The 24,270-nt window shown below is 41.5% G+C and overlaps 1 protein-coding gene and 2 long non-coding RNA genes across 4 annotated transcripts; 1 reads left to right on the top strand and 2 right to left on the bottom strand.

The window, feature by feature from the left end:
• Positions 1-1,579: 1,579 nt before the first annotated feature.
• Positions 1,580-22,727, top strand: LOC145445134 (uncharacterized). Of its 2 annotated transcripts, none has more exons than XM_080323272.1 (15): positions 1,580-1,783; positions 1,844-2,141; positions 2,502-2,763; positions 2,825-3,005; positions 3,065-3,182; positions 4,873-5,020; positions 5,084-5,176; positions 7,372-7,517; positions 7,583-7,721; positions 8,180-8,362; positions 8,423-8,693; positions 20,548-20,692; positions 20,760-20,858; positions 20,921-21,054; positions 22,241-22,727. In XM_080323272.1, the coding sequence occupies exons 1-15, from the start codon at positions 1,613-1,615 to the stop codon at positions 22,460-22,462; spliced, it is 2,610 nt and encodes an 869-aa protein (XP_080179398.1). In that variant the 5' UTR covers positions 1,580-1,612; the 3' UTR covers positions 22,463-22,727. The 2 variants fall into 2 exon arrangements, with proteins under 2 accessions (XP_080179398.1, XP_080179397.1); XM_080323271.1 differs by having other exon boundaries at positions 7,583-7,757.
• On the bottom strand, positions 8,325-10,921 carry LOC145445137 (uncharacterized). The gene is made up of 2 exons (XR_013916896.1): positions 10,110-10,921; positions 8,325-8,670 (listed from the first exon to the last, which is right to left on the bottom strand). It is a non-coding gene; the product is annotated as an uncharacterized LOC145445137 (long non-coding RNA).
• Positions 11,635-16,342, bottom strand: LOC145445139 (uncharacterized). The gene is made up of 2 exons (XR_013916898.1): positions 14,933-16,342; positions 11,635-12,078 (listed from the first exon to the last, which is right to left on the bottom strand). It is a non-coding gene; the product is annotated as an uncharacterized LOC145445139 (long non-coding RNA).
• Positions 22,728-24,270: the final 1,543 nt, after the last annotated feature.

The raw sequence follows: 24,270 nt of genomic DNA, 5'->3' as shown, positions 1-24,270 counted from the left end.
CTCTCTCTGCTCACGTAAACACATTTACCGGTAGAGCTGAGTTAGGTGCAATGGTCCCTCTAAGCTGCGCACGTGCGCAGTGCTGACACGGTGTCTGCGCACAGAAAATCTACGTTGCGCACAACAAATCCGGAGTTATTACCTTTTTTTAGTCGTTACGCACTGTTGTCCAAGGGTCAGCGCAGTGAGTTGTTGAGTGTGCGCAGACTCATCAAAACTTGAAGCGAACATTGTGAGGTTTCTTGGAAACTGTAGGGCCCGTTACCAATAATTAAACATATTCGGGCGGGCGAACCCGTTGGTATGACCTCGTTGCATGATGTTATTTCGTGACCCCCTGTCTGCAATATCAAAAAATATAGAATCGCTCAACGGGGATATCGCCCAACAGGAATATCCCTGTCGCCCAATCGTACTAAACTAAAAGACGCACACGATTTCAGATTGGTATTTCTTCACTGACATATAATTTTTCCCTGCCAGATGGAATTCGTCTTCTGGGGTTCAGATTGCCAAGACAGGAACATTCGGTGTCAGTCATTTAGGCGCCCATGGACAATTAAACCTATATGTATTTTGAAGGCTATATGTAACGAAGTTTTCGGTGTGAATTTGCTCCCAATACTCATTTAAGATATGTCCTATCACCACATCATCTACTGCGAAGCCATTTTTCTCCAGCGCCCCCCATACCGCCCCCCTGAGCCCAGCGCCCCCCATATCGCCCCCTGAGCGTTTCCGCCCCCCTTCAACATCGCCAGCGCCCCCTGGGGGGCGCTGGGGGCAAGGTTAAGAACCACTGATTTAGAGGTCCTACCATTTCGAACACACTTCACTCGATCAGCTCTACCGGTAAATCTGATTACGTGAGCAGAGAGAGGATAAATAATAATAGCAATATATATGCAATTCCCGTCATATTGACCGATTCAATCATGAATTATATAAAATTTTCGCGCTTCGCGCGTCTAGGATATACACCCACTAAAGGGACACCCAATGTAGATGATAAATTGCGGCCAAAAACGTAGATGCCGAGGGAGGTCTGGGGGGTGAAGTTCGGTTTATCACCATAAGGGGGGCCTGGTTGCGCACTGTTGTTCATGGGCCTGCGCAGTAAGTTGACGTGTTTGCGCAGACTCGTGAAAAATTAGAGGGAACATTGGTCATACCTCCATTACATTAAAATATGTGTGGCGCGGTAGCGTAGTGGGATATTCCACAGCTGCAACAGCAATGGGTTTTGGGCTCGAGTCCGACCGAGGTCGACTACAGAATTCCTACCTGAGTGTTGGGGGTCTATCTAGGCTCCTGCTTGCCATCTCATCCGCGTATGGCAGGGGTCAGCCACCCCGTCACGCGTGCCATTTGTGGCACGCGAGATGATTTTGCATGGCACACCAAATTATTTGACGCACACGGCATAATATAACCAATCACAAAAACAACATCGACGGATTTTTATGTTTTAGCGTTCTTTAATACCCATCGTTCGCATTCCATTCCAATGTTCACAATCCGAATACACGCTTGTCTATGACATCACAATCAGAAACAAAACAAACTTTCTTGGTACCAGCAATCAAAGGTTGTCCATAAGAAAGTTGTGAGCATGGCGTTTCATTCTACTTATTGTATAATTGTAATCATGTGCATATTTGAAATAATGATTACAGCGGTCGCCCAAGAGAGCATCGACTTTCGAGCTGCGGTGGGTAAACACAGCAGCGACATCAGTACCAATTCCGACATCATTTTCCTGTTACAACGCTCCGGGGTTACGGTAATGATTTGATCGCTGGCCTTTCGTAGCAATGAATAATCGCCTGCAACTTCGGTACAGGATGACGACTTCGAAAACTTCAAGAAGTTCGCCATGCAAGGACTGCAAGCAGTGAATATACTGGGCAGTTGGATGAACGAAACCAGAGTAGGACTTGACCTACTTACAGACAAAGCGCAGAACTTCTTAGATTTTGATTCGTGCTGCATAGAAATGACTGTTAAAAATCTTTTGTCGAAAATCAGCGAGGGCTTTACCATGTACAACCAAAGCATAGTAGAAGAACTGCTAATGGGGTATGACGGAGATCTTTCCCCTCATAAAATTGACCTGGAACAAAGTCTGCAGACCATAAAAGGTAATGATTGCGGGATGGAACTATCTTTAAAAACAGGCGATAATCACCAAACGGTCACGTCCAATAACCAAGGAAGTTTACCGTGAACCAGTATGGTAATGAATGTCAATGTAATAATTATTTAATTAAATACAGAATATCGTCGTTGTTGAATCATAGTAGCGTATGTCCATTCTGCAATTAGAAAATCAGCTTTATGTAAAATTTTAATTTTCTGTTGGCCTTATCTTGAACATGATTAACTTTGAAACAATCTGATAAACCTTAACATGGACAAAATATGGCCGAAAACGCGACGATATACCAGTTTTTTCAGTAAAAAAAGTCTCGCGTTACGAAAACGACTTTTCGAATCTGCAGGCCGATATTTGAGCAGTGGATTTGCAAGGAAAAAACCGACATTGATCTTGCTCGTGTTGAATTTTCAAACGCCCTTTATGAGCTACAGTTTGCTGGACGGCGCTGTAGATGAAATTCGAGGACTGAAAGACGCCGGGGCGTATGTCATAACATTTATAGCAGATCCCGAAGAGAATCGACAACCGCGATACCGTCAGAGTGGAGTGCGAGGGCGGTACCAGTCACGGGGCCCACAGCAGATGCGTGGTATTGCGTTCGATACGTACGTATATGTGAATAGAGAAATTATGTATAGGTATCAGTGTTCTATTATATCTGTATAGCAAAGGTGTTATCGTGGGAGAGGACTATGACGAAGGCGTGGACTATTTTCGTGGTATATTCCGTAAGTTTCAGTCCGACATTCAGGAAAATATCGCATTTGCCGACGAAGAAGAAGATCTATCTCGATGGCGGGTTAAGATGAACGACGAATACCAAAAGTTAACAGAGCTGTACGCAAAGGTCAGGTGACATTGTAGGCTTACTCCGTGACGCAGGGTCTGGTGAATCTCGATTTACAGGCAATGTCCAGCAAGGCTGAGCATGGTTTTCGGATATCGCGGTTCTCAGAGCTGGTATCACCTGATTTTCTGCAACTTATAAAAGATTTAATCAGCGTTCCTACGTTATTCTTTGGAGGTCAGTGAGCGACGGTATTCAGAAATATCTATGAAATGACATCAACTAGGAAAATCATGCGCCTGAGTAATCGCACTTTGGTTCAAACTAAGACCTGCCTGATGGCAATTAATACTCTGGATATTGCAGTCAGTGCCAATGGAAGTATTACTGCCTCATTTCACTGTAATTGGAAAAAGAGTAAAGGCTAAATTATATTGACAGATATGTCCTTAACCCAGTGTTGGGATGACTCGAGTCATGACTTGACTTGAGTCAGACTCGAGTCACCTTTTTCGTGTTACTTGACTTGACTCGCGTTACTTTGCTAAAATGACTTGACTTGACTTGACTCGGCGTATCAGAAATGTGGATTGACTCGTAACTAGGAGCAAAATTCACGAGTCAATTTCAAGTCATCAAGTACTCGGTGTTGATGAATATCACTGAATTTTGCCTATGTTCGGATTGTTCGCGAAACGCTGGTGTAACCCGCGAGAGCGAACAATGATTCAATGATCGTGCGTTTTACTGAGCATCCATTGTTCTCTCACAAATAAATTCACCGCAAACGAAGTGATCGAAGCTTACAGCTTACGTTGTCGTAAACTAGTATGGTTAAGTAATGTAATAGCAAAATGTATATTTTTGTACTCTGTTCTTACATTACCCAAACCTCTTGTTTATATAGTCAGCAACCATTGGCGCAGGCTCGAATTGTATCATATCAATTTGTTAATGGGTAATATATTGCATCTTTTCAGTTCATTTCTCTATTACCTATTTGACTGGTAAATATAAACCGAGGTTATGCAATTACTTACGTAGTTAAGCAGTTCTGTGTATATGTAAGCGATACAGCGCCTTCTTGGGCATATATTTAACTCTATATTCGTTCATCCATTCAAAATCAATGACCACTCAATCTGTATTCCAGACAGCTATCAAAATGCAATGACGTAACCATGCCTCATACTACGAAAAAGCAACTTGACTTGAATTGTGACTTGACTCGTGACTTGACTTGACTTGACTCGACTTGACTCGGGTCATCTCCAAAAATCAAGTGACTTGACTCGACTCGAGTTACCTTCGAAAGTCGATTGACTTGACTTGACTCGAGTCACAATGTGCAATGACTCGTGACTCGAAGGTAGTGACTTGTTCCCAACACTGCCTTAACCTGTGCCATAGATGGACATTGGACAACTACAAAACATTCAACTTTTCCAACTTAGAATGACTGAATTAGAATTACTGGATGAACAAAATCTTAGATGATGAATTCAATTCCGGGTACAAAGAAATAAAGCAAAAATGAAGCTTAGGTCATATCAAATCAGAGTTCACTGTCAAAAGCACGAGAATAGCAAAGCTCCGTACACCAAGTTAGGCCAGTTTCGCACCGCAGTTCTCCTGGAGCATTTTCAGGAAAACCAGAAATTGAATCATAATTAAAATTAGAGCATGGAAACATTTTACAAATGAGATTGGAATTATATTACCGGCATTTAGCTATCATTGTTTCAATTAGACAACTAGTAGCTGTCCCGGTCTGACCAGCGCTAACTTGGACTCGGCTCAAAGCAATAATATCACCCGTAAGTTACCTTCTCCTCAGCATATTATCATCATCTTGCGGTTTAAAATTATCCATTTCGACTGATGCTAAATTCGTTCGCAAGTTAATGACGATATTAATTTTGACAAGATGGTGAGCTTCGAGCCTCTTGCCCGGATACGAAAAATCACATCGACAAAGCTATATGGTCGCCGGGCTACTACGATGACATGTACATGGAGAACGTCGACTGCGAATGGCGGCTGGCGGCCAGGAAAGGATTCCGCATATCGCTCGAGTAACTTACTTGGCGATTGAGCTTCGAATATCAAATGAAATACACGGTTTCGACAATATCTAGATTCGACGAGTTTACGACTGAAGAGGCGTTCGATTCGGTAAAAATATATGACGGCTACAGTCAAGAGGAAGACGAAAAGATTGCAGAGATTAGGTATGTTCAGAAAAGGTAGTGAGGTACATACTATAGAGCGGGGCATGGACAGGAACCGGATCGGATATTGCATAATTACTTCAGATAAGGCTTAGACTTGATCTTTGAGTTTTTAATTTAATTTGAATTGTTTCAATCAATATTCAATACCATCATGTGAGTAGTTAATTATCATCGGAGTTTTTCGGACCGGAGCTCGGTCATTTTAGAACCCTACCTAGGAGTCGGACCGGATTCGGACCAGAGCTTTAAAAAGCAGGACCAGAGAATTTGTGGACCCACTCCGCACTATAAATACATGGAGATTATTTGAACGAAATAGTCAGTGACTCAGAGGTTGTCAGTAACGAAGTAGGCTACTTCTACATTTTCCGAGTACTCAACTACATTTTGCCCACCTGCATTACTTACTCAAGTAATCCTGTTTTTAGACAACTCCTACTTTTACTTGACAGTTTTTTGAGGTCTAGGGGAGACCGGGGACAATTGTAACACGTTTTGAATTTTCTAACTTTACGTGTTTTTCTCATGGAAATTTTATTTCTAAAGTTTCATATAAAGAAGCCAATAACTCGATATAAGTTGATGTAAAAACTAAAATGGAACTCAATCAACAATCCATCAAGGAAATTTTGTGTCGCGAAAACCTCCGTTCAAATGTTACAATCGGTCTGTACCGTAACGAAATGAACAACGGAAACGGGAGCACAAATGGTATTATTGCATTAAGAGAAGTTTGAACACTTCCAGGCTATACGCCCCATCGCATTTTGGCGCCTGAATACAGAATCATTCTTCTTGCCTGCTGAATGAGCTCAAAGTGCACAAGAACCACATTTATTCCATCCTCTCCATACACACATTTGACCTCTCCTGCCAAGGTGCTGTTGTTCAGCGTGCATGATGGGTTGGACATTCGGTCACCTGCGAAGGTGCGAAACCGATCTGGCTAAAATATCTTGGTTGAATGGGTCGATGATAGTGTAGGAAAATGAGTACAGAACATTGTGCGGCGTCAAAGCTAATGGCATTCTTCTGTTCTGTACAAAATTAAAATGAATTGTTCACACCAAATAACAAAAGGTAAGTGGGTGATGCTCAAAGTCAGGGGATTAGGATTCAGTCACGGGAAAGTTCTTAAGTGACCATTCAACGTCCACACTCCACCAGTCGATCAACATGAGAAAGGGTGGTGGATTCACGGAAATAACCTAACCTTAAGCTTCAGATCACCACTTCTTCATGGCCATTCCGACAGATGATCATGTTGGAATTGGTATGGCAAGGTAGTACTTGTTCTGGTATTGAACTTCTGGCTGCGTTGCAAGATTAATCTGCTGTAGATGAATGGTTATACCAACATATGAACAAAGATATTCAGCATTCAAAAGATAGTAACGGGGCAAAAGTAACAGAGTGTTAAAATTGCTTCTGACACGCTCGACCACGATTAGTATCCCAGAATGGTACCTCCCGGCGATGTAAGTCCTAGTTTTCCTATCATCACGGTATACTATGGTAACATTGTTCCAGCTACATATATTACGTTGTAATCACTTGAGCTATTATTCTTCTGAACAAGTTATTCCAGACCAGAAAATATTTACCCAAGTGTCCAATATTTCGTGTTTTTTTTAAATTATTCCACCCTCCTTGAGGTGAGGTCGATTGTTACATTTGTCCCCGGTCCGCTACTACAAAGTATAGTTTTTGGATAAGGTTGAATTACGTTTATGAGCGTAAATGTCAGGAAAATAGGACGAACGAGCCCTATATCACGGTTACTAAATTTATTTCAGCCCCTATTTGAAGATGAACCCTGCTATTCCAAAAGGGTCACCACCGATTAACTGCGAAAAGTATGCGATCCGCCGAGTGAATCTATTTTTGAAACTAGATACTTAAGTAGCCTATCTTTGATACCTTCAATTTCTACTCATGAAATAATTTGACATGACTTTGAAATAGCTACTTCTACTTGTAATTGCATATAAATGTAAACCGTTAGTTCTACTTCTACTTGTGTAGATGCGTTGACTACTTTGATCACATCTGGAAACGGTACTTTCGAATTTATTACAAGTGGCCAGATTCTTGCAACATGCACTTACGAACCGAATGCAACTGAACGCGTGGTTGCTATGATTCCGGCTTCCGTGCCCAAAGCTTTGATTTTATTTTAAATATAATCGCAGCGGCCCATTGACGGAATCTGGCGATGTACCTCCCGTGATAAGCACAGAGCAATGGATGTTGGTACGTTTTACCAGTGACGACGCATTTCATAAGAAGGGATTTCATGCCACATGGAAGCCCGTGTTGCAATTACCAAAGATTGACGGTAAGTTATTCCATAAAATGACTCAACACCGTATGCGGTAAACAGTTCGCTGCATCTATGTGCAGAAGCGACAGTGGTGTATTTGGTGGACGTGTCCGCTAGTTCCGAAAGCATAGACACGGGACTTGTCATCAAATGGATGAAGTTGGCCACGAAACACTTTGTATTTGAAGGAGGAGTGGGGTATAATTCGGAGGAGCCAAGGTGGGCATTTTCATTTGCCTTCAAGCCACATATTCGGTAACTAAGAGCTCATTTGATTTCTCATACCCCATCTTATAAGACACGCGAGCATAATTCTGGTTTGTCGCGCAAATATGCATATCTTATGTTGCGTGTAAACGCTGTATTCCAGAAACGAGATAAGGCGCCAGAGGTCAGGGAAGCCACGCGAAACATTTGCTTCATTGTAGGTATCAATTGTGGGCCTATCATATGTCCCCTTTCAGGAAAATTTGCCCTCTTTTCTCAAGAAAGTGAATGGTCCTCCGAGGACGCTTAAAATGCCCATATGTCCTCTTTTTCCACATTTCGAGTTGGCTGCTATTCGCATATGTTCAACAGCAGCAATACGCATTCACTCCGAGTAACAAAACACAAATCAATGCGTGAACATGAACGCAACAGTACGATATTATTGTACTGTCCATTCGACGATGCAGGTCTGCGATAACAGGGAGCAAGTTCGGGCTAGCCACCTTCGACACGGAGACACACGTCATCAAGCACATCGGCGAGCCATCGACCCGAGTGAAATTCTACGATTCCATGCAGTTCATCAACAACACGCACGACGAAACGCACCTCGCCACTGCTTTGGATTATATTAGAACCAATCAATTTCTGTAAGTTAATCCATATTGCGGATGATAATTACATAATTAAAACGCCGTATGTAAGCTTAGATATATCCTCGGAGAAGATGCATTCACGGAACAGACGTATGTCGCAGAAGAGTCAGAAACGCCCCCAAAGAGGTTGCTGTTCTTGGTTTCGGACGGGCACTCGGTTGATGATCCTTCTCAAGCTGCGAGGCGATTATGCGAGTGGGATATTGTTCCGGTTATTGTGGCTACCAAGGAGCTGGATGAGCAAACCAGGCGGCAGTTGACAAGTTACTGTGGACTGGTGATTAATATGGAAGATTCGGTCGCTGAAAGTATGGAGAAAGTGAAGGTGAGCAGTCTGACTCAGTCCTACTAAAATCTGAGTGTCTAAGAATAAATTGATATTATATTATTAATGATATATAGCTTATTCATGTCGCAATGATCTAGCTAGGGTTACCATATTTTGTGACACAAACTCCCGACACTCTCTTGCGCCCACTAGAGGATTTTAAATGAGGTATGTGCATATTTCGATCAATATGACGTCACACCCGCAAAGCTTTGTCTATCGACTAGAGGTGGTCACGATCCGGTTCAGGAGTAAGTGGTTGTCTGTTGTAAGTTGTTACCACGGCCGAAGCCACATTTTTTCAGCCCCCTCCCGCACAAGTAAACACTGATCGGCCCACCGTACAGTAATCGATGCAACTTCTGTTGGCTTACTATATGCATCTGGTCGTAAATGATTTGAATGAATTACAGAAGAGGGCGGAGAACTAATCCTCTTTGATGATCAATAATCGATATCGATAATGATAATAATTAATTATCGCTAAGTTATATTTTATCTGAACAAGACACACACTATGAACAACGAGATAAGACACAATGCGTTGTAATGAACAGATACGCCTAGAGTGCCCGACGTCACAGTTGTTTTCGATGTTGATATAGTTTGAAGCTGCGGCCCTTTCTAGTTCTATCTGTTCCTTGTGAGTGCTTTCTTTTGTCTGATCTTTTTACGACGGGGAAAGAGGAGCCCAGATAAGCCTCCGACGGGAATCATACCGGGGCTGCCCGATTAGTGGGCCCTTATCGTCACCACTACGCCCCCTCCCCCCCGCTCATTGTGGAATTATGTCAATAATATTGGTTCTTCCATATATTACTATATAGATTTGATCCTCTCTCCGCCCACATGATCGGATAGTGGTAGAGCTGGTGGAGGATATGATGACTTCGAAAATGCAAGTAGCGTAATTGTACATCGTTAAGTCATGATCATGTCACACCGACAAGATTATTTATCAGCCTAATACCGGTGGGCACTGCACCACTAAGCTACATAAACACCGCACATCCGGTAGCACTCCATTTCCAACTTGCCTTGGCCAGCTGATTACCAATTAATGGTCGGCAAATTTGCCCAGACTTACTCACAGCCTATGTTGAAAGTTGATTACGTTCAACATCTTCGCAAACCCCAGAATAAAGGGCAAACTATCTTTAAATAAGGCATCCAAACGGCCTCAACCGACTCTATGAATATTCCGTTACCTTGTATTTGCGATTACAATTAGACTTATTTCTGTATATAAATAATATTTTTTTCATTTTTATCGCAGTTTTTGCGAGGCTGGTAGTCCCCATATTAAAACGAAGATATATGATACTAAATCGCGCGTAGTGCGAAGAAAAATTTCATAAATTTGCCCAAAAACAAAATTGTTTATGTTGATTTACGAACAAAATATGAGCTTACTTCAAGCCTTCAAAATTCCGGACATTTAGGCATATTTTAGAAATTCGTCACGGACGCAGTAAAACAGTGAAATTCCGGACATGTCCGGGAAATTCTGGGCGTATGGCAACCCGATGATAGGCGGCTTATCCTCGCATTTGAAGATAGCGCTGCACTCCCGGTTTATGATAGTTACCAAGGTAACATCGCCATAATTGCGACGTCACAATATACTTGTTGACAATAATGCTCTCGCACATAAAGGTATTCTAACTTCTCCGACGATATGAATATCGCAAAAGGAGAAAAGCTTCAAATGATATCATATTCACATAACATAGAGCAAATGCAATCTTGTACGTACGTCAGTACCTACAAAATAAACTCCTAAGCCAGTCTTATCTACCTAGATATCAATGGTCGCCTTGAGTTTTGGATTTTCTTGGCCCGACCGACTTGTGCAGTTTCGTCATTGAAGTGTTATGTAGGACATATGATATATAGTTGGGATGGTGTGAACGTGAGGTTCACGTTCGCGTTCTGCATGTGAACCTTGGAAATTTAGAGGTTCACGTTCACGAACGAGCCTTGGTAGGCTCAGCACTGTTAACCTTTTTCCATATATTACTTCAACGTCATTATAACATCTCTGGTTGAAACTCTTTGCATTTCAACTGCGGGTCACTCTATGCATGGCGCTGGCAGCAAAAAAATATCAACACTAAACCAGCATGCATCTCGACAATCTCAAAAATTGTTTTTGCTTTGTTACAAAAGTTTGCTCGAAATATCCTGCTTTCCGTTTATTTAGTGACTCTCTGCTCTGCTGTGAGCTTCCCAGCAAACACTAGTACAGACCAGGAATGTAGAAAGGCCGTTTTTATTAGGGCGTGTCGGGAATGTAAAAAGACCCTGCCTTGTCGACTCGTTTCAACGTACTTCTAACGCTCTGCAAGACCGTATTAAATAGATCTTTTCAACGTACTTTAAACACTCTGCAAGTGCCGGTTTATTACGGCGTGGCGAGCATGTAAAAATACCCTGCCTTGTCGACTGCACAACGGTACATAATCCCTCGTTCCAACGTAATTCTTTGCTCCGCAGCAGAGATGAGCATGGATTAGGATTTGTAAAAACAGGATTTGTGAAATTTTGGCGGATTTGGATTTGACATTTTTTTCTGAACGGATTAGGATTTATCTATTTTCTGGGAGATTGAAATGTCGTGCGGCGAATGGCGACAAACTTTATTCGGATCAGTTATTAATGTACTTATGGTTACTAGGTTATCTTGAATCAAGTGAATCGTTGGTTGTGAAAGAAAATTTTCGAATCCCTCCATTGCATAAAATTTTTTTTTTTCTGAATTTCCAGTTGGAATCGGATTAGGATTGGACATGGACTTGAATATGAAAAAGTTATGGATTATGATTTGAAGGTTCGGATTTGGATTGGATAAGGACATAGAAATTTCAAATCCGCTCATCTCTGCTCCGCAGGACTGTCAGCACTAGCGGCATAACTGACCTCGGGAACACACAAATCACAGCTTTATATGGCTCTTATTGAATATAATACGAAAAAACTCAAACAAAAAGAAAGAACTTCCAAAACAATAAATTTTCATGTCAGCTTAAAAACGGTTGCCCGACATATGAGCATGCGACACAATGGAAAACGACAGTTCAGAATGGAACACATCAGCATGCGTTACTTCAGCATGTGACTGTATAACCCAAAAACTTACCCTAACCCGAAACATAGCCTAGCCTAACCTAACCCAACCATAAATCCAACCCTAACCTACCCCTAACCCGTAATTTAACCCACATGCTCATGTGCCGCATGCCAAATTGTCACATGCCGAAGTCTCGCATGCTGTAATGTCGCATGCTCATATGTCCACGGACCCTTAAAAACACATCACTTCTTCGTCTTGCTCGTCGTCTGACGATAAGGTGTTATTTCTTTTTCTTTTTTTAGCAACCTCCTGTAAAGACAGAAATATCGATTAGTTGTCGCATTAATTCAAATCCAGGGCATAGCTGTTTTTTGAGGAGAGGGCAGAAAAATGTTTGATGGGGAAATATGAAGATATGAAGAAAAAAATAGAGTGAAAAAACTGTGGTCTTAGGCTCGTAACTGGGTGATTAACACAACTTCAACGGTGATCTTTTTACCCACAGACATAACGTTATGGAAGATCAGTGCTCCTCTACTTCCGCGCAAAGCACATTTTTTTTAAAGATAATGGTCAATAATAGTGATACTTTCACTGATCTGTGGGCAATGGGCACCCAACAGGATGGATCGAAAGCCCCACGTCATTGCCATGTAGGCACACCGTGTATCTCTTGCGGCACTAAGCGCAAAAAAAAACAGACATCACACAAATAGATATACAATTCTGTACATCATGCGTACTATTTACGTCTATTTATATTTTTATCGAGAGGCGGGTACTCAACGATAAAAAATACCGAAACTAAATGGGACACTGTAAAACCCACAAAACCTGTAAAACACGCAAAACTAGCAGGTGATAAAGCGGGTGGCACACATAACAATAGCAACAAAAGCAAGGCATATTCAGGTAATGTGTGTATGTTTTACAATATCATTCCTTCATGGCAAAAGTGTTTTGGTCATCTAATTATACCTTTATCCATTGTTTTGTCACCGATTGGAAAACTCCGCTTTATCACCCGCAGAACCCTGCTATTCACCCCACTTTGTCACCCGCAAAACCCTGCTAGTTCTACAGGTTTTGTGGGTTTTACAGTGTCCCAAACTAAATATAGCGTGTGAAAAAAATTGAAGTTCAAAACATCTGCTCAAAGATACTCCATCTTCTATTAATTTACAGAACAGTTCAAAATATACGGGGGGGGGGGCATGACCCTCTCCTGGCTACACCGATGTTCAGACTGTGAAGCGTTTGCTACTGGACTGAAGAATAGAGCGATTTTTTTACCTAAAAACGAAAGATTTTCACGCGAAAAATCAATATTTTGACATTTGTGACCTAGAAAAATTTGACCACATTTGACCCCAAAGTATGCAGACCAGGTGTTTTGGAATTTTACCAATTACCTTTATTTCTGGTTGTCCTGGTCTGTCCTTATGAAGTAGTTTGTCCTAGAAAAAATACTTTTTTGCCGCAAAAACTGACAATAATAATTCCAGTAGTTACATTACCGCGTGTTGTTACCGCAACCGCCAGAAAATGTTAATATTAAACCAGGGTTGTAACCAAGTAAAAAGGCCCCAAGTCACAAGTCAATCCCACTTTTATAGGTTTGACTCGAGTCAAGTCAAAAAATGTCAAAATTATCTACGTGAAGCAAAACTGCGTGGGCATTGCATAGTTCTTACAAAAATTGATATGTAGCCTGCACCATTGTCAGAATGAAGCAACACTGTGTGCCACTAGCAGAATCAGAGAATCATGGCTATCTAGAACTAGATATCCCTGCTGAGAATGCAGGAAAGTATCTTTCGTTGTACTACAACAAATTTTAATTATTTTAACCATAGTACGTCATGCACTGGAATTCATCATATTTTGTCATGTAAAATTTTGTCAGTTTTTGAGTCGAAAAAGTTTTTTCAGGGAAAACTACTTCGTAAGGACAGACACTTCAAACCAGAAATGAGGATAAGTAGTGCATAAGTAGTTATCACATAAGCACATACACTGAATAGAGTAGCTTGCTAGTCAGTCGTCACTCGTTGATGTGTGCAATCAGTCCCATGAAGTCCTATAATAGGGGTCCGTCTATTTTGTGCATGTCGGCTATGTCAACTATGTCGACTATGTCGGCTATGTCGCAGCTATGTAGCGGCTATGTCAACTATGTAACAGATATGTCGGAGCTATAGGTCGACTATGTTTCGACTAATTATGTTTTCATCGGCGAACCCTCCCTTCGGATGAATTTTCGAATCAGATTGTTCATGTCCATGTTTTACGGTCACCGAATAGGTAAAATAGCTTCGTCAGAGATCACCTCCGTGTGTCTATCGGTGCTGTCAAATCTTCCGGTAGTTTATAGTGTACTGTTAGCCAAAAAAGGTCGATAACCACTGTGCTAGGGTGCCGCTGACTATTTTCCATTTACAGAGGGTGCCGTGAGGTTGAAAATTTTGACAACCACTGGTCTATGTAAATCTGGATTGCCATTATTGCAATCACGATTTAAAAATCCCTATTTGGAATCGAATACCGAGACAATGGTCTCACAATAAAATTCGAATCTGAATTAATTTACCTCATGTTTTATAAGTTTCATAAGTTATCATAAGTTTCATAAGTTTCCTAGCACAAAATAAAGGCACCCCTTCTGGATCCGACTTCGGCACTTAATACTTTTCCTGAAAAATATGTAAGCCAATGTCAAAATTAATATTATTGCAAAATCCACTCCTGCATGCCCGGAGTTGATTACGTAGGCGACATAGCCGAGATAGCGGCTACATAGCCGACATAGCCTCGACATAGCCGCGACATAGCCGACATACTCGACGTATGTCTGCGACATCTGTCACACAGTCGACCTATAGCTGCAACAAAGTCCAAATAGCTCCGACATATCTGTTACATAGTCGACATAGCCGACATACTCGACATATGTCTGCGACATCTGTCACACAGTCGACTTATAGCTGCAACAAAGTCCAAATAGCTCCGACATATCTGTTACATAGTCGACATAGCCGATATAGCCGCTACATAGCTGCGACATAGCCGACATAGTCGATATAGCCGACATGCACAAAATAGACGGACCCCTATAATAGTGCTTCAGCGTACACCGTACGGCGTACATACATAAAAACCCTACCTTCCATCCGCATCCCCCTTTCTGACTTGGGAAGTGCCGCAGTGCTTCCCCGATAACATGAATGTAATCTTTTTCATTTGCCCCAACGTGAATCCTTTTGCAAGCTCCTGAAATGATTTTTGGAAGCGTTGACATCAAAAATGTTAAATTATAACATCAGTGGTTCTCAACCTTTTCGACCTTACGGCATACTTTGAAAATGAAAAGTAGTTCGCGGCACACTAGCACAGTAGTTCTGAACTCTTTTGGCTTACGGCAAAGGCAAACTACCAGAATGCCTACTAGGGCTCTTCAAAAATGATTTTTTTCTCAAATCGTACTGGCTACTTGATAAAATTGTTAGGTTACCTAATTTAAGCCTACATTCAAAATTTGGTTCAATTCCAGCTAGTAACCGCTATGCTACAGGAAAAGTAAGTTTCTATTTATTATATAAAAATAAATAATAAAAAATTTGAAAATTTTCTGTTCATCCCATGAAAGTGTTAGGCTGTCTATAGAAACGATGCTCACCAAATTTGGTTCAATTCCAACCAGTGGAAGCGGAGTTATTGCCCTCGAAAAATTTGGATTTTAATAAAATAGTATTTACGGTGAGCACAACTATAATAAATAAACAAAGAATCGGTCACCGTAAATACTATTTTATTCAAATCCAAATTTTTCGACGGCAGCATATCATGAATGTCCCTTACTTTATATCAGTGATTCCCAACCGCGGCCCTGAGGGCCGCATGCGGCCCCCAGCTACCCGTCTTGCGGCCCCCACAACAATATTGAGAAATCGATTTATGAAAAAATATTATATTTATAAAATACTGTTGTTTGGCTTGGAGTCTGGAGTTTTCAATAAGGATTGCAGGAAAGTTGGGAGTAGACTGCTAAGATTACGTCACTGCTGTTTCAATGCAATGTGCCCTAACTTTCTAGTTGAACGGGCAGTAGCTATAGATATAGGTTTAGATATACGTATTGACATGACCGTAATTGCCGCACCCTAATTGGGGGGAGCGAGCTCGAAGGGGGCCCAAAATTATTTAGTGAATTAGCATAAATTATGGAGTATTTTAGAAAATTTTATGCAACTTTCTCAAAGATTTTTCGCGCTGCGCGCGATTTCAAGTTTCCAAGTACCTTAATTATTGGGTACTCTTCGACCAAGATAAAATACACAAGATTTATAGAAGTGGGCATATCGGCGTTGGCCATTACCGCGCCACGACGCACGAAGACATATACAGTTTTACGCCATGTAACATGCGACTCCAAGAAGTGTGCCAGAACGATCGGCAGCGAGAAAACCTTGACCGAAAAGGACTGCCCTTACGCTGACCGAGAGCTTCGTTATGCAGGCCTATATTAAAAATACATATAGGTAGGCTATAATTGACCATAGGCGCCTAAATAACTGGCGCCAAATATTCCTGTCTTGGCAATCTGAACCTCACGAGACAAATAGGCTACCATCCCGCAGGGAATAATTATATGCTAGTGAAGAACTACCAATTTGAAATCGTTGGCATCTTTTAGTTTGGTATGTTTGGGCGATTCTATATTTCTTGATATAGCAGACTAGAGGTCACGAAATAACAAATAACATCATGTATAACGAAGTCGTACCAACGGGTCCGCCCGTCCGAATATGTTTAATTATTATTTACGGGCCCTACAGTTTCCAAGACACCTCACTCAGCTCTACCGGTAAATCTGATTACGTGGGCAGAGAGGACAAGTAATTGAAAGCAATATATATGCAATTCCCGATCTTATTGAACTATTTTATTTTGAATTATCGAAAATTTTCGCGCTCCACGCTGGCTCACTAAACTGGGATCCTGATTTCGTGGCAGAAGCGCACAACCGGCACGGGTTCCGGTTTATCACCCTATGGGAGCTCAAGACCTAAGTGTTTTGGGGGCCTGACGAAGTGCTGTTTCGTTCCTGCTAACGGGTATACGCCCGAAGATGTTTAATTATTATTGAGTGGTCCTACCTTTTCAAACACAACTCACTCGGCTCAACCGGTCAATCTGATTACGTGAACAGAGAGAGGATAAAAATTAATACCAATATTTTTGCAATTCACGATTATATTGACCGATTCAATCATGAATTATAGAATTTTTTCGCGCTTCGCGCGATTAGTCGAGAGAAGCTGCCTAAAACGGACACCCGATTTACATGATAAATAGCGGTAAACAGCCATCTAGCCTGAGGTGGTCTGGGGGCTTCGAAGCTCTGTTTATCACCCTATGGGGGGCCGAGAGAAACGTTTTTTTGGGGGGGGCTGACGAAGTGCTGTTACGGCCCTGGGTATTGATAACTAATTTACGGATAGATGTGCAACAAGTGACTCACGATTGAATACGCCGATATGCCTACTGTTTAGCCGGCAAAAAGCAGCATAATTTGTAGTCCTATAGCTCGCGACCCAGGCGTCCGAATAATTTGAAATGTCGGTGTTTATCGAAAGCAAGTGTGCACTGATTCCAAAAATACCAATTGAAATCTCACCCGGGCAATATAACTACTCCGAAATAGCCAGCAAAGGTTGATTGTTCTGAACAATGGGAGCGCGGCAACACATTGGCCAATGGCGTCAAACATAAGATCGGAACAATGCCAATTTTCATATTTTGGTGACTATTTTGGCACCTTTCATTGCCTTGGTATTCGTGCGGCCCCGGCCGTACTCTGAAATTCTTAATTTGGCCCTGCCACCGAAAAAGGTTGGGAACCACTGCTTTATATGATCTTGTTTAAATTGAGGTTGATAAAAGCGTCTTTCCCGTTCTTTCCAACTCTGCTATATTGACTCCAGACACCAGCACAGGCGACTTTCTTCATCATGGTTCTTGCCGACTGTCCAATACTGTCTCCGCCTACGGTACTGAGTGCAAATATCTGAAGTGTCAATATAGGAACAGAATTAGTCGACCGTTCATGACCTTCCGCGTTCAGAGAACAGTTGTATCTTAGCATCTTTGCGATAGATGCTAAAACAGTGGTTCCCAACGTGGGCGAATTGGCGGTCTAGGGTGGCGAAAATGGACAAAGGATGCGACAGGGGGCGAAAATAGCGAAGGGGGCGATAGGTGGGCAATTACGCGTCAAAACGGCTGACCTTTTTTTTAGTCAACTGGCCGGTGATTACAGTTTGTATGCCCATTATTCGGTACACATAATTTGGCGGGTGACGATCGGTGTTGAGCTTGAAAAGGGGGCGATGGGTCGAAAAAGGTTGGTAACCACTGTGCTAAAACAAGCCTAAAAATGATCCAAGTAATACGATCGACAACTTTGACTAACTGAATTTCTAAAAATAATAAAACACATTCAACATACCACATCTCTTGCAAAGGCTGTGTTTTCATGCAGTCTGTCATCGAATTTCTTTAAATCGTGTTTTGTGTCGAGTGGCTCTGGTATTACATCTTCTAGGATCAGTTCCGTTCTCTTTTTATCACTTTTCCCTCTCAAACTTGATAAAAAATCAGGATACCAGTATCAAGAAAGGTAACCTACAGATATGTTCTACAGATATATCTATGTGACTTTCACCTATAGAAAATTCCAGCATAAATAATATTCTGATATTGATAAATGCATGCATATGTATGAAGCGGAATGAACAACTGCATAATTCTAGCTGTCTAATTTCACCAAACTATAGCGAAATGTCAGTACCGTAATCTTATTCTATTCTAATTTGTAAGAAACTATGTAGTTCTAATTCTATTGTATTGGATTATAATCTGGAAAAGCTGAAAGTTTTCTAGTTCTACGGTGCAACTCTGGTGTGAAGGAGTCAAGCAGCTCTAGACGTCATATACTACAGGTAATTCGAAATACCCCCTAAGCTACATGCTGCTGTACATACATAGCTTTTGCCCGCTACCTCTCTCAGTCACAAAGTTTATCTTTACGGCATTTACCATAGAGAAATGCAGAATCTGTTGAAGAGCGCCAGCGCCACAATTTTTCTCCAGCACCCGAACATTTTAGTAATTCAACAACCAATCAGAAGCCAGCAGTCGGCGAATCATCTCTCACCGAGCTGTATCAGTATGACGTAACAACACTAGCGATCACAATTCCTTTCCAGCACCCGAACTTTTTAGTAATTCAACAACCAATCAGAAGCCAGCAGTCCGCGAATCATCTCTCACCGAGCTGTATCAGCCTGACGTAACAACACTGGCGATCACAATTCCTTTCCAGCAATGACGTTTTATATTGGATTTGCGAATCCATCGCATGAGATTGATCAACACCGGATAGGAATTCGCTTCTTGATGGAATGTAAACCCAAGACCATCTTTTCTACGTATTTTATACATAACCATGAGCAATAGAAAATTGGCCTGATTAATATACCTACGGGATATACCGGAAGCCTACCGCATGAGATGGAACAGCACTGCGTGGGAATTATTCTAAATGCATATAACTAGAGGACCATCCTTTCTACGTGATTTAGACATACCCCCGAGACATAGAAAATCGGAACCTAATCGAGATGATCCCGGATGATCCTCTTACGGTTTTGTGTTTGCTGGGTTACCCCGCAATCACACAACATCAAGAGCGAAATACACTACATGCAGTCAACAAATGATGCTTATTCAACCAATCAATGAAATTGATATCGTTGTCTGATGTAAAAAATCTAGCAGGCGTACTTGGTCAATCATGACTTCGTATGTTTAACCAAATCCGTGCGATGGGGTGTTGGTTACTGCTGTATGACTTGTTAATGGGGTAATATCGGTAGCAAGTATAGAAACCCGTTTTAAACTCTGGTAAATATCAAAGTAGCCATACTCAGACGCCGAATACATGTCCGATCTGGCCTAGACCGTTAAGGCGTAAGCTTATATTCCCTTGCAAGTACTGTCGAAATTGTCGGCAAAGAGACCGAAGATATTGATTTTATGGGAACATTATATAATTTGATGCATTTGGAGACATTTAAAACGTTAATATGTACTTCAGCATTGTGACATTATGTGCCCCGAGTCGTCGCTAGGTAATGGCTATCACTTCACTAAAATGTAGGGTTGGAATTAGCAATATGACGTCACGTGACGTCATGAGGTTCATGTTCGCGTTCACACAGAACCTTTTAAAGAGGTTCGGGTTCACACGATCCTGAACGTTTCAGAGGTTCACATTATCCCTACTTCACACCATCCCTAAATAGCTCAAAATACATAGAATCCGCAGTGATTTTGACGACAATACACGTAGGTGAGCAATTCTGATCTGTAATTATATTATATTATATAATTATAGTACAAGCTGTCGTAGATTTTAATCGACCGTAACATAAAGTTCAGTGATATCGTTATTATACCATTGAACCCAGACGAACAACAACAATAAACCTAATTATTCTTGATCAGAGCGAGGCTGAATTAAGTAGCCACTTTGTAGCGCACTTAAACGAGCCGTTAAAAGGAATATAATTTGATATCAATACCAAAGTCTGGACAAGTGAATGTCATTGAGGTCGCGAACGTATTTTTCATGTCGGTTTAGCTACATCGCGCCGTATTATATGTAGTGAAAAGCTAGATACGAGGCAATCCCTCAATAATCTTTCAAAATGTTAGATGCATCTATTGCTACCCGTGGACGAGACGGCAATCGACCTGTTAACTCCACCGCATCTACCATCACTGACCCCACCAACGCGAACGACTACAACTACCACGACGACAACTACACCTCCGCCCACAACATGGCCTCCGTGGACAGGTAAGTGTGACAGTAATTATACTGATTTCTTAAAATCTAACTTTACGAGTTATTTCTCCTTGTCAAGGTACGCTTCCAACGATCAAAACACCTACCACGACTCCGCCAGCGCCGATACCGGATATTTTTGACTATTCTGCGATCGCAATACTTCTAGCAGCTCTTGGTAATCACGAGTGGCGTGTGACACATGAAGGGATTTTGTCCTCTAATTGGATTGTAACGCAGGTTTCGTTGAGATGGTGTCTATTCTCATCATGACGTGCTGCCACATTTGTCCGGCGCATCCCAAGTTACCTCTGGATTCATCTAAATCAGCGGTCATGCTACAGCGGAAAATTCAAAAACATCGGAAAATGAAGGTAAGTCTTTGGATGGGCGTATAATAAACATATTGCAAGGTGAATATGCTCTGATGTCTTTCCTCCCGTTTCTTTCCACCGCGACATTAAAACTGGCGCTAAGACCAGCGATTCATTCGGCATCGGCAACATTTGCAATAGTGCGCGGTATCAAAATGGAAATTGAACTGTTGCTCTATAGCCCTTATACTAGGACAACGGTTATTGAATTTTTCATATTATTTGGTGGAGAAATACAACATAATGGCAGTCTGTATATACTATAAAGAACTTTCGATTTTGAAATGGCATGGTGAAAAATACAACCCGGAGTTATACGCACCATTTCATATTATACATATACATACATACCATCGTTTCATGAACAGATCCATCTATAGTTCGTTGTCGGTCAACTAACTACGGTTTTTGGTAGTTCTAGTTTTAGTTGCGGATTTTGAAAAGTAAACAGTTTTAGTTCGAGTGCTAGTGGCACATTAAAAATATTTGTAGATCAACTGGAACCATGTACGTCGCTCGGCGCGAATCGCGATACCGATGTTCTGTAATGTGATGTTCTTACGACCATCGCTAGCTCAGAGTCATCACTAGTAATAGTGGCGTATAGCCAGGGGTGGGTTTGGGGGGGTCGAAACCTCACCCGTTTCAAAATCGAAACTTCGTCCTTTGATTCTTGACTCCAATGTTTCTTAACCCACTTGCGATTCAGTAGTTGGTATTATCAGGTATTAGTTAGTTCGTTGCGGAATTTTAAAGGTCGCTAGTTCTAGTCCTAATTTCGTTTTTTGGAAATTGACTATAGTTCTAGTTCTAGCTACGTAAGCTATTAGTTCGTACAAGTCTGTCTATGAAATGTATAAACATGAATAAAACGATTTGTAAATGAAGACCTACTAAAAATATCACTTGCAATGTTTTGTGACAATCCTTTAGTACGATTCACTTATGTAGTATGAATAATTTCGTCACAGGGGAAATGGCGAAGTGTCTAGTGAATTGCATCCGCCCTTTGCTGGCTTATAAATGGTAGTCCACGGACGGATATGGTATGACTCCACATAACTCCACACGATGGTACATAAAAGTGTCATCAGCAAATTTAAGTGATACGGGATGATGCACCTCTCTAAAATAATGGCACCTTCTTCCGAATTGCATCATGGACTTATCGATGTTTCGATCACAGGAAAAAGCAGAAGAAGCTGCTGCTATGGGTGTTGGTAAGAGCATGTCATCAGTTTCGTTAATTGCCAACGCCAAGTGCCGCAATATTCCTGCAACGTACTCCGACATCGGAGATATGCGTGACAGTCGATATCCCGAAATGTCCGGCAGCTTTTTCGAAAGAGGATCGTTTCTACCCAAGCACTTGCAAGCTATCCAAGACGATGACGCTTACCGATTGTAATACCACGCACGACGCACGCATATGCCAACTTCTTTGTCCGGATGACGGGTTGCTCTGGAACAAGCTCCCAAAGCATTACGATTATAGCGACATAAATGTAGTATTTTTATAACATATTTTAAGCCTTCGATCGCATCTATACAGAATGGAAGCTATTAAGTAGCGCATTGGTTTTATGGTAACTATTGGATGCAATGTTTACTTTCAAATATGATAATAATGATAAATTAGACGGAGATTTGAGAATAAATGTGATCTTACTGTATTTGTGAAAGCTCATCTTGCCATTGAAACCGTATGGATAATGAAATAATAAATGATATCCCAAGTTATTCTTGAAAAGGAAAACTGTCAGCGTAGAAGATAAGTAGACTGCATAGCAAAGGGACATTATTCTACAGAAAAAGACTTGGTACTGAGACAGTTTCATTTTATCTGTGGTTGTCATGTGAATCGAAATACAATTTACCCCAATACACATTAATATACAATACATTATACACGCAGCGCAGCCTAACAGCGACATTAACGGGACGCGTTTCACAGCCATTAGATGTCGCAAATACGCAGTTTCGATCGAGTTTCAATTGGACAATGAGAGTTTGTCATCGCATGGTATATCAATACGAGTCGCCAAGTATTTAGCCCTAATTCATCGCAGAAAGATCGCGTAATGGTGGAGCGCCAGGCTTCTTGGTCGGGTAGGTCGTCGGTTCAATCCCAGGCTGGTTTAGATCAATGACCTAATCAGTAAAACGAGTAGCCGTGGCTTCCGCGCCTGGTGCTCAGCGTTTCCGAACTAGCACGGAGGTGTGATGCAAGACTGGGAAAACCTTACAAGGCTATTTCTGCACTTTCCTTGTCCAGCGACATATGCAAATCATGCGCTCATGGTATGCAAATGTACAGATAGCGTGAGTTGGTACATGCCGCAAAAACACCAGGGACACAAATATATAACGTCTTATTCCTGCATGGTATTTGACTGTTGATTTGAAAATATTGAATAGGAAATTAGTGCATAGCCAGCATATCTAAACATTCCAAGACCTTGCGTCCCTTCTAAACCACGGTAACAACGTTATTATTACCAATGATCTATTGCAAGTTAGCAAATCGTTGGTTTCCTAATAATACTTGATTCTTTCTATGGTGAAAATCTTACATTTTTGGATAATGAATTCATCGTAGGTTTCTGAGGAGCGTTTGGACAATCGTGGTGGATCGGACAAGCCCGAACTCGCAATTTGCACAATCTCGTAACTATGCGTAAGTCACTAATCGTTTGCGTGTACCCGCATTGTGAAACAATCAAGTAGAATTTAGATATTTACCTTGCGTTATTGTCGTTTGACATTCTCCAAAAGTATTTTTATCGTCGTATATAAAGTATTAGTAGAATTTGTGACACGAGAAAAATAGCATTGTTGTATTGTAAAGTATACGCGTCAGCACCGCAAAATTTCTTTTACGTCTGTAGCCTGCTGACCTTGTGGTCTAATGGGAATAGGAAGACGACGTTCTGTATTTTTGTCCTTGGTGTTTTTGTGGCATATAAACCGACTCATAATATACATACATAATTATGATCTGTGCATATGCATACCATGAGTGCATGATGGGTATATGCTGCTGGACAAGGAAGATCCAGATATAGTCATGTGAGGCGTTCTAAGTCTTGTACCACCGCCCATGCTATCTCAGCAATGTTGAGCGCCAAGCGAGGAAGCCACAGATACCAGTGTTTCTAATGCTGTCTTTTGTCTCACCTGGCTAGGGATTGAAACCACGACCAACCGATGCCGAAG

Source organism: Botryllus schlosseri, chromosome 8, assembly GCF_051294905.1.
Source record: "Botryllus schlosseri isolate E-star chromosome 8, Bs_hap1, whole genome shotgun sequence".
Classification (NCBI taxonomy): Eukaryota; Metazoa; Chordata; class Ascidiacea; order Stolidobranchia; family Styelidae; genus Botryllus; species Botryllus schlosseri.
This window is presented reverse-complemented; position numbering and strand designations above follow the sequence as displayed.

What these genes read in the sequence shown, in the direction of transcription:
- LOC145445134 (XM_080323271.1), top strand. Translation starts at nt 1,613, where the DNA reads ATGGCGTTTCATTCTACTTATTGTATAATTGTAATCATGTGCATATTT. An exon ending in TACAACGCTCCGGGGTTACG is followed by an intron (nt 1,784 to 1,843) that starts GTAATGATTTGA and finishes ACTTCGGTACAG; the next exon opens with GATGACGACTTCGAAAACTT. An exon ending in GCAATTACCAAAGATTGACG is followed by an intron (nt 7,518 to 7,582) that starts GTAAGTTATTCC and finishes ATCTATGTGCAG; the next exon opens with AAGCGACAGTGGTGTATTTG.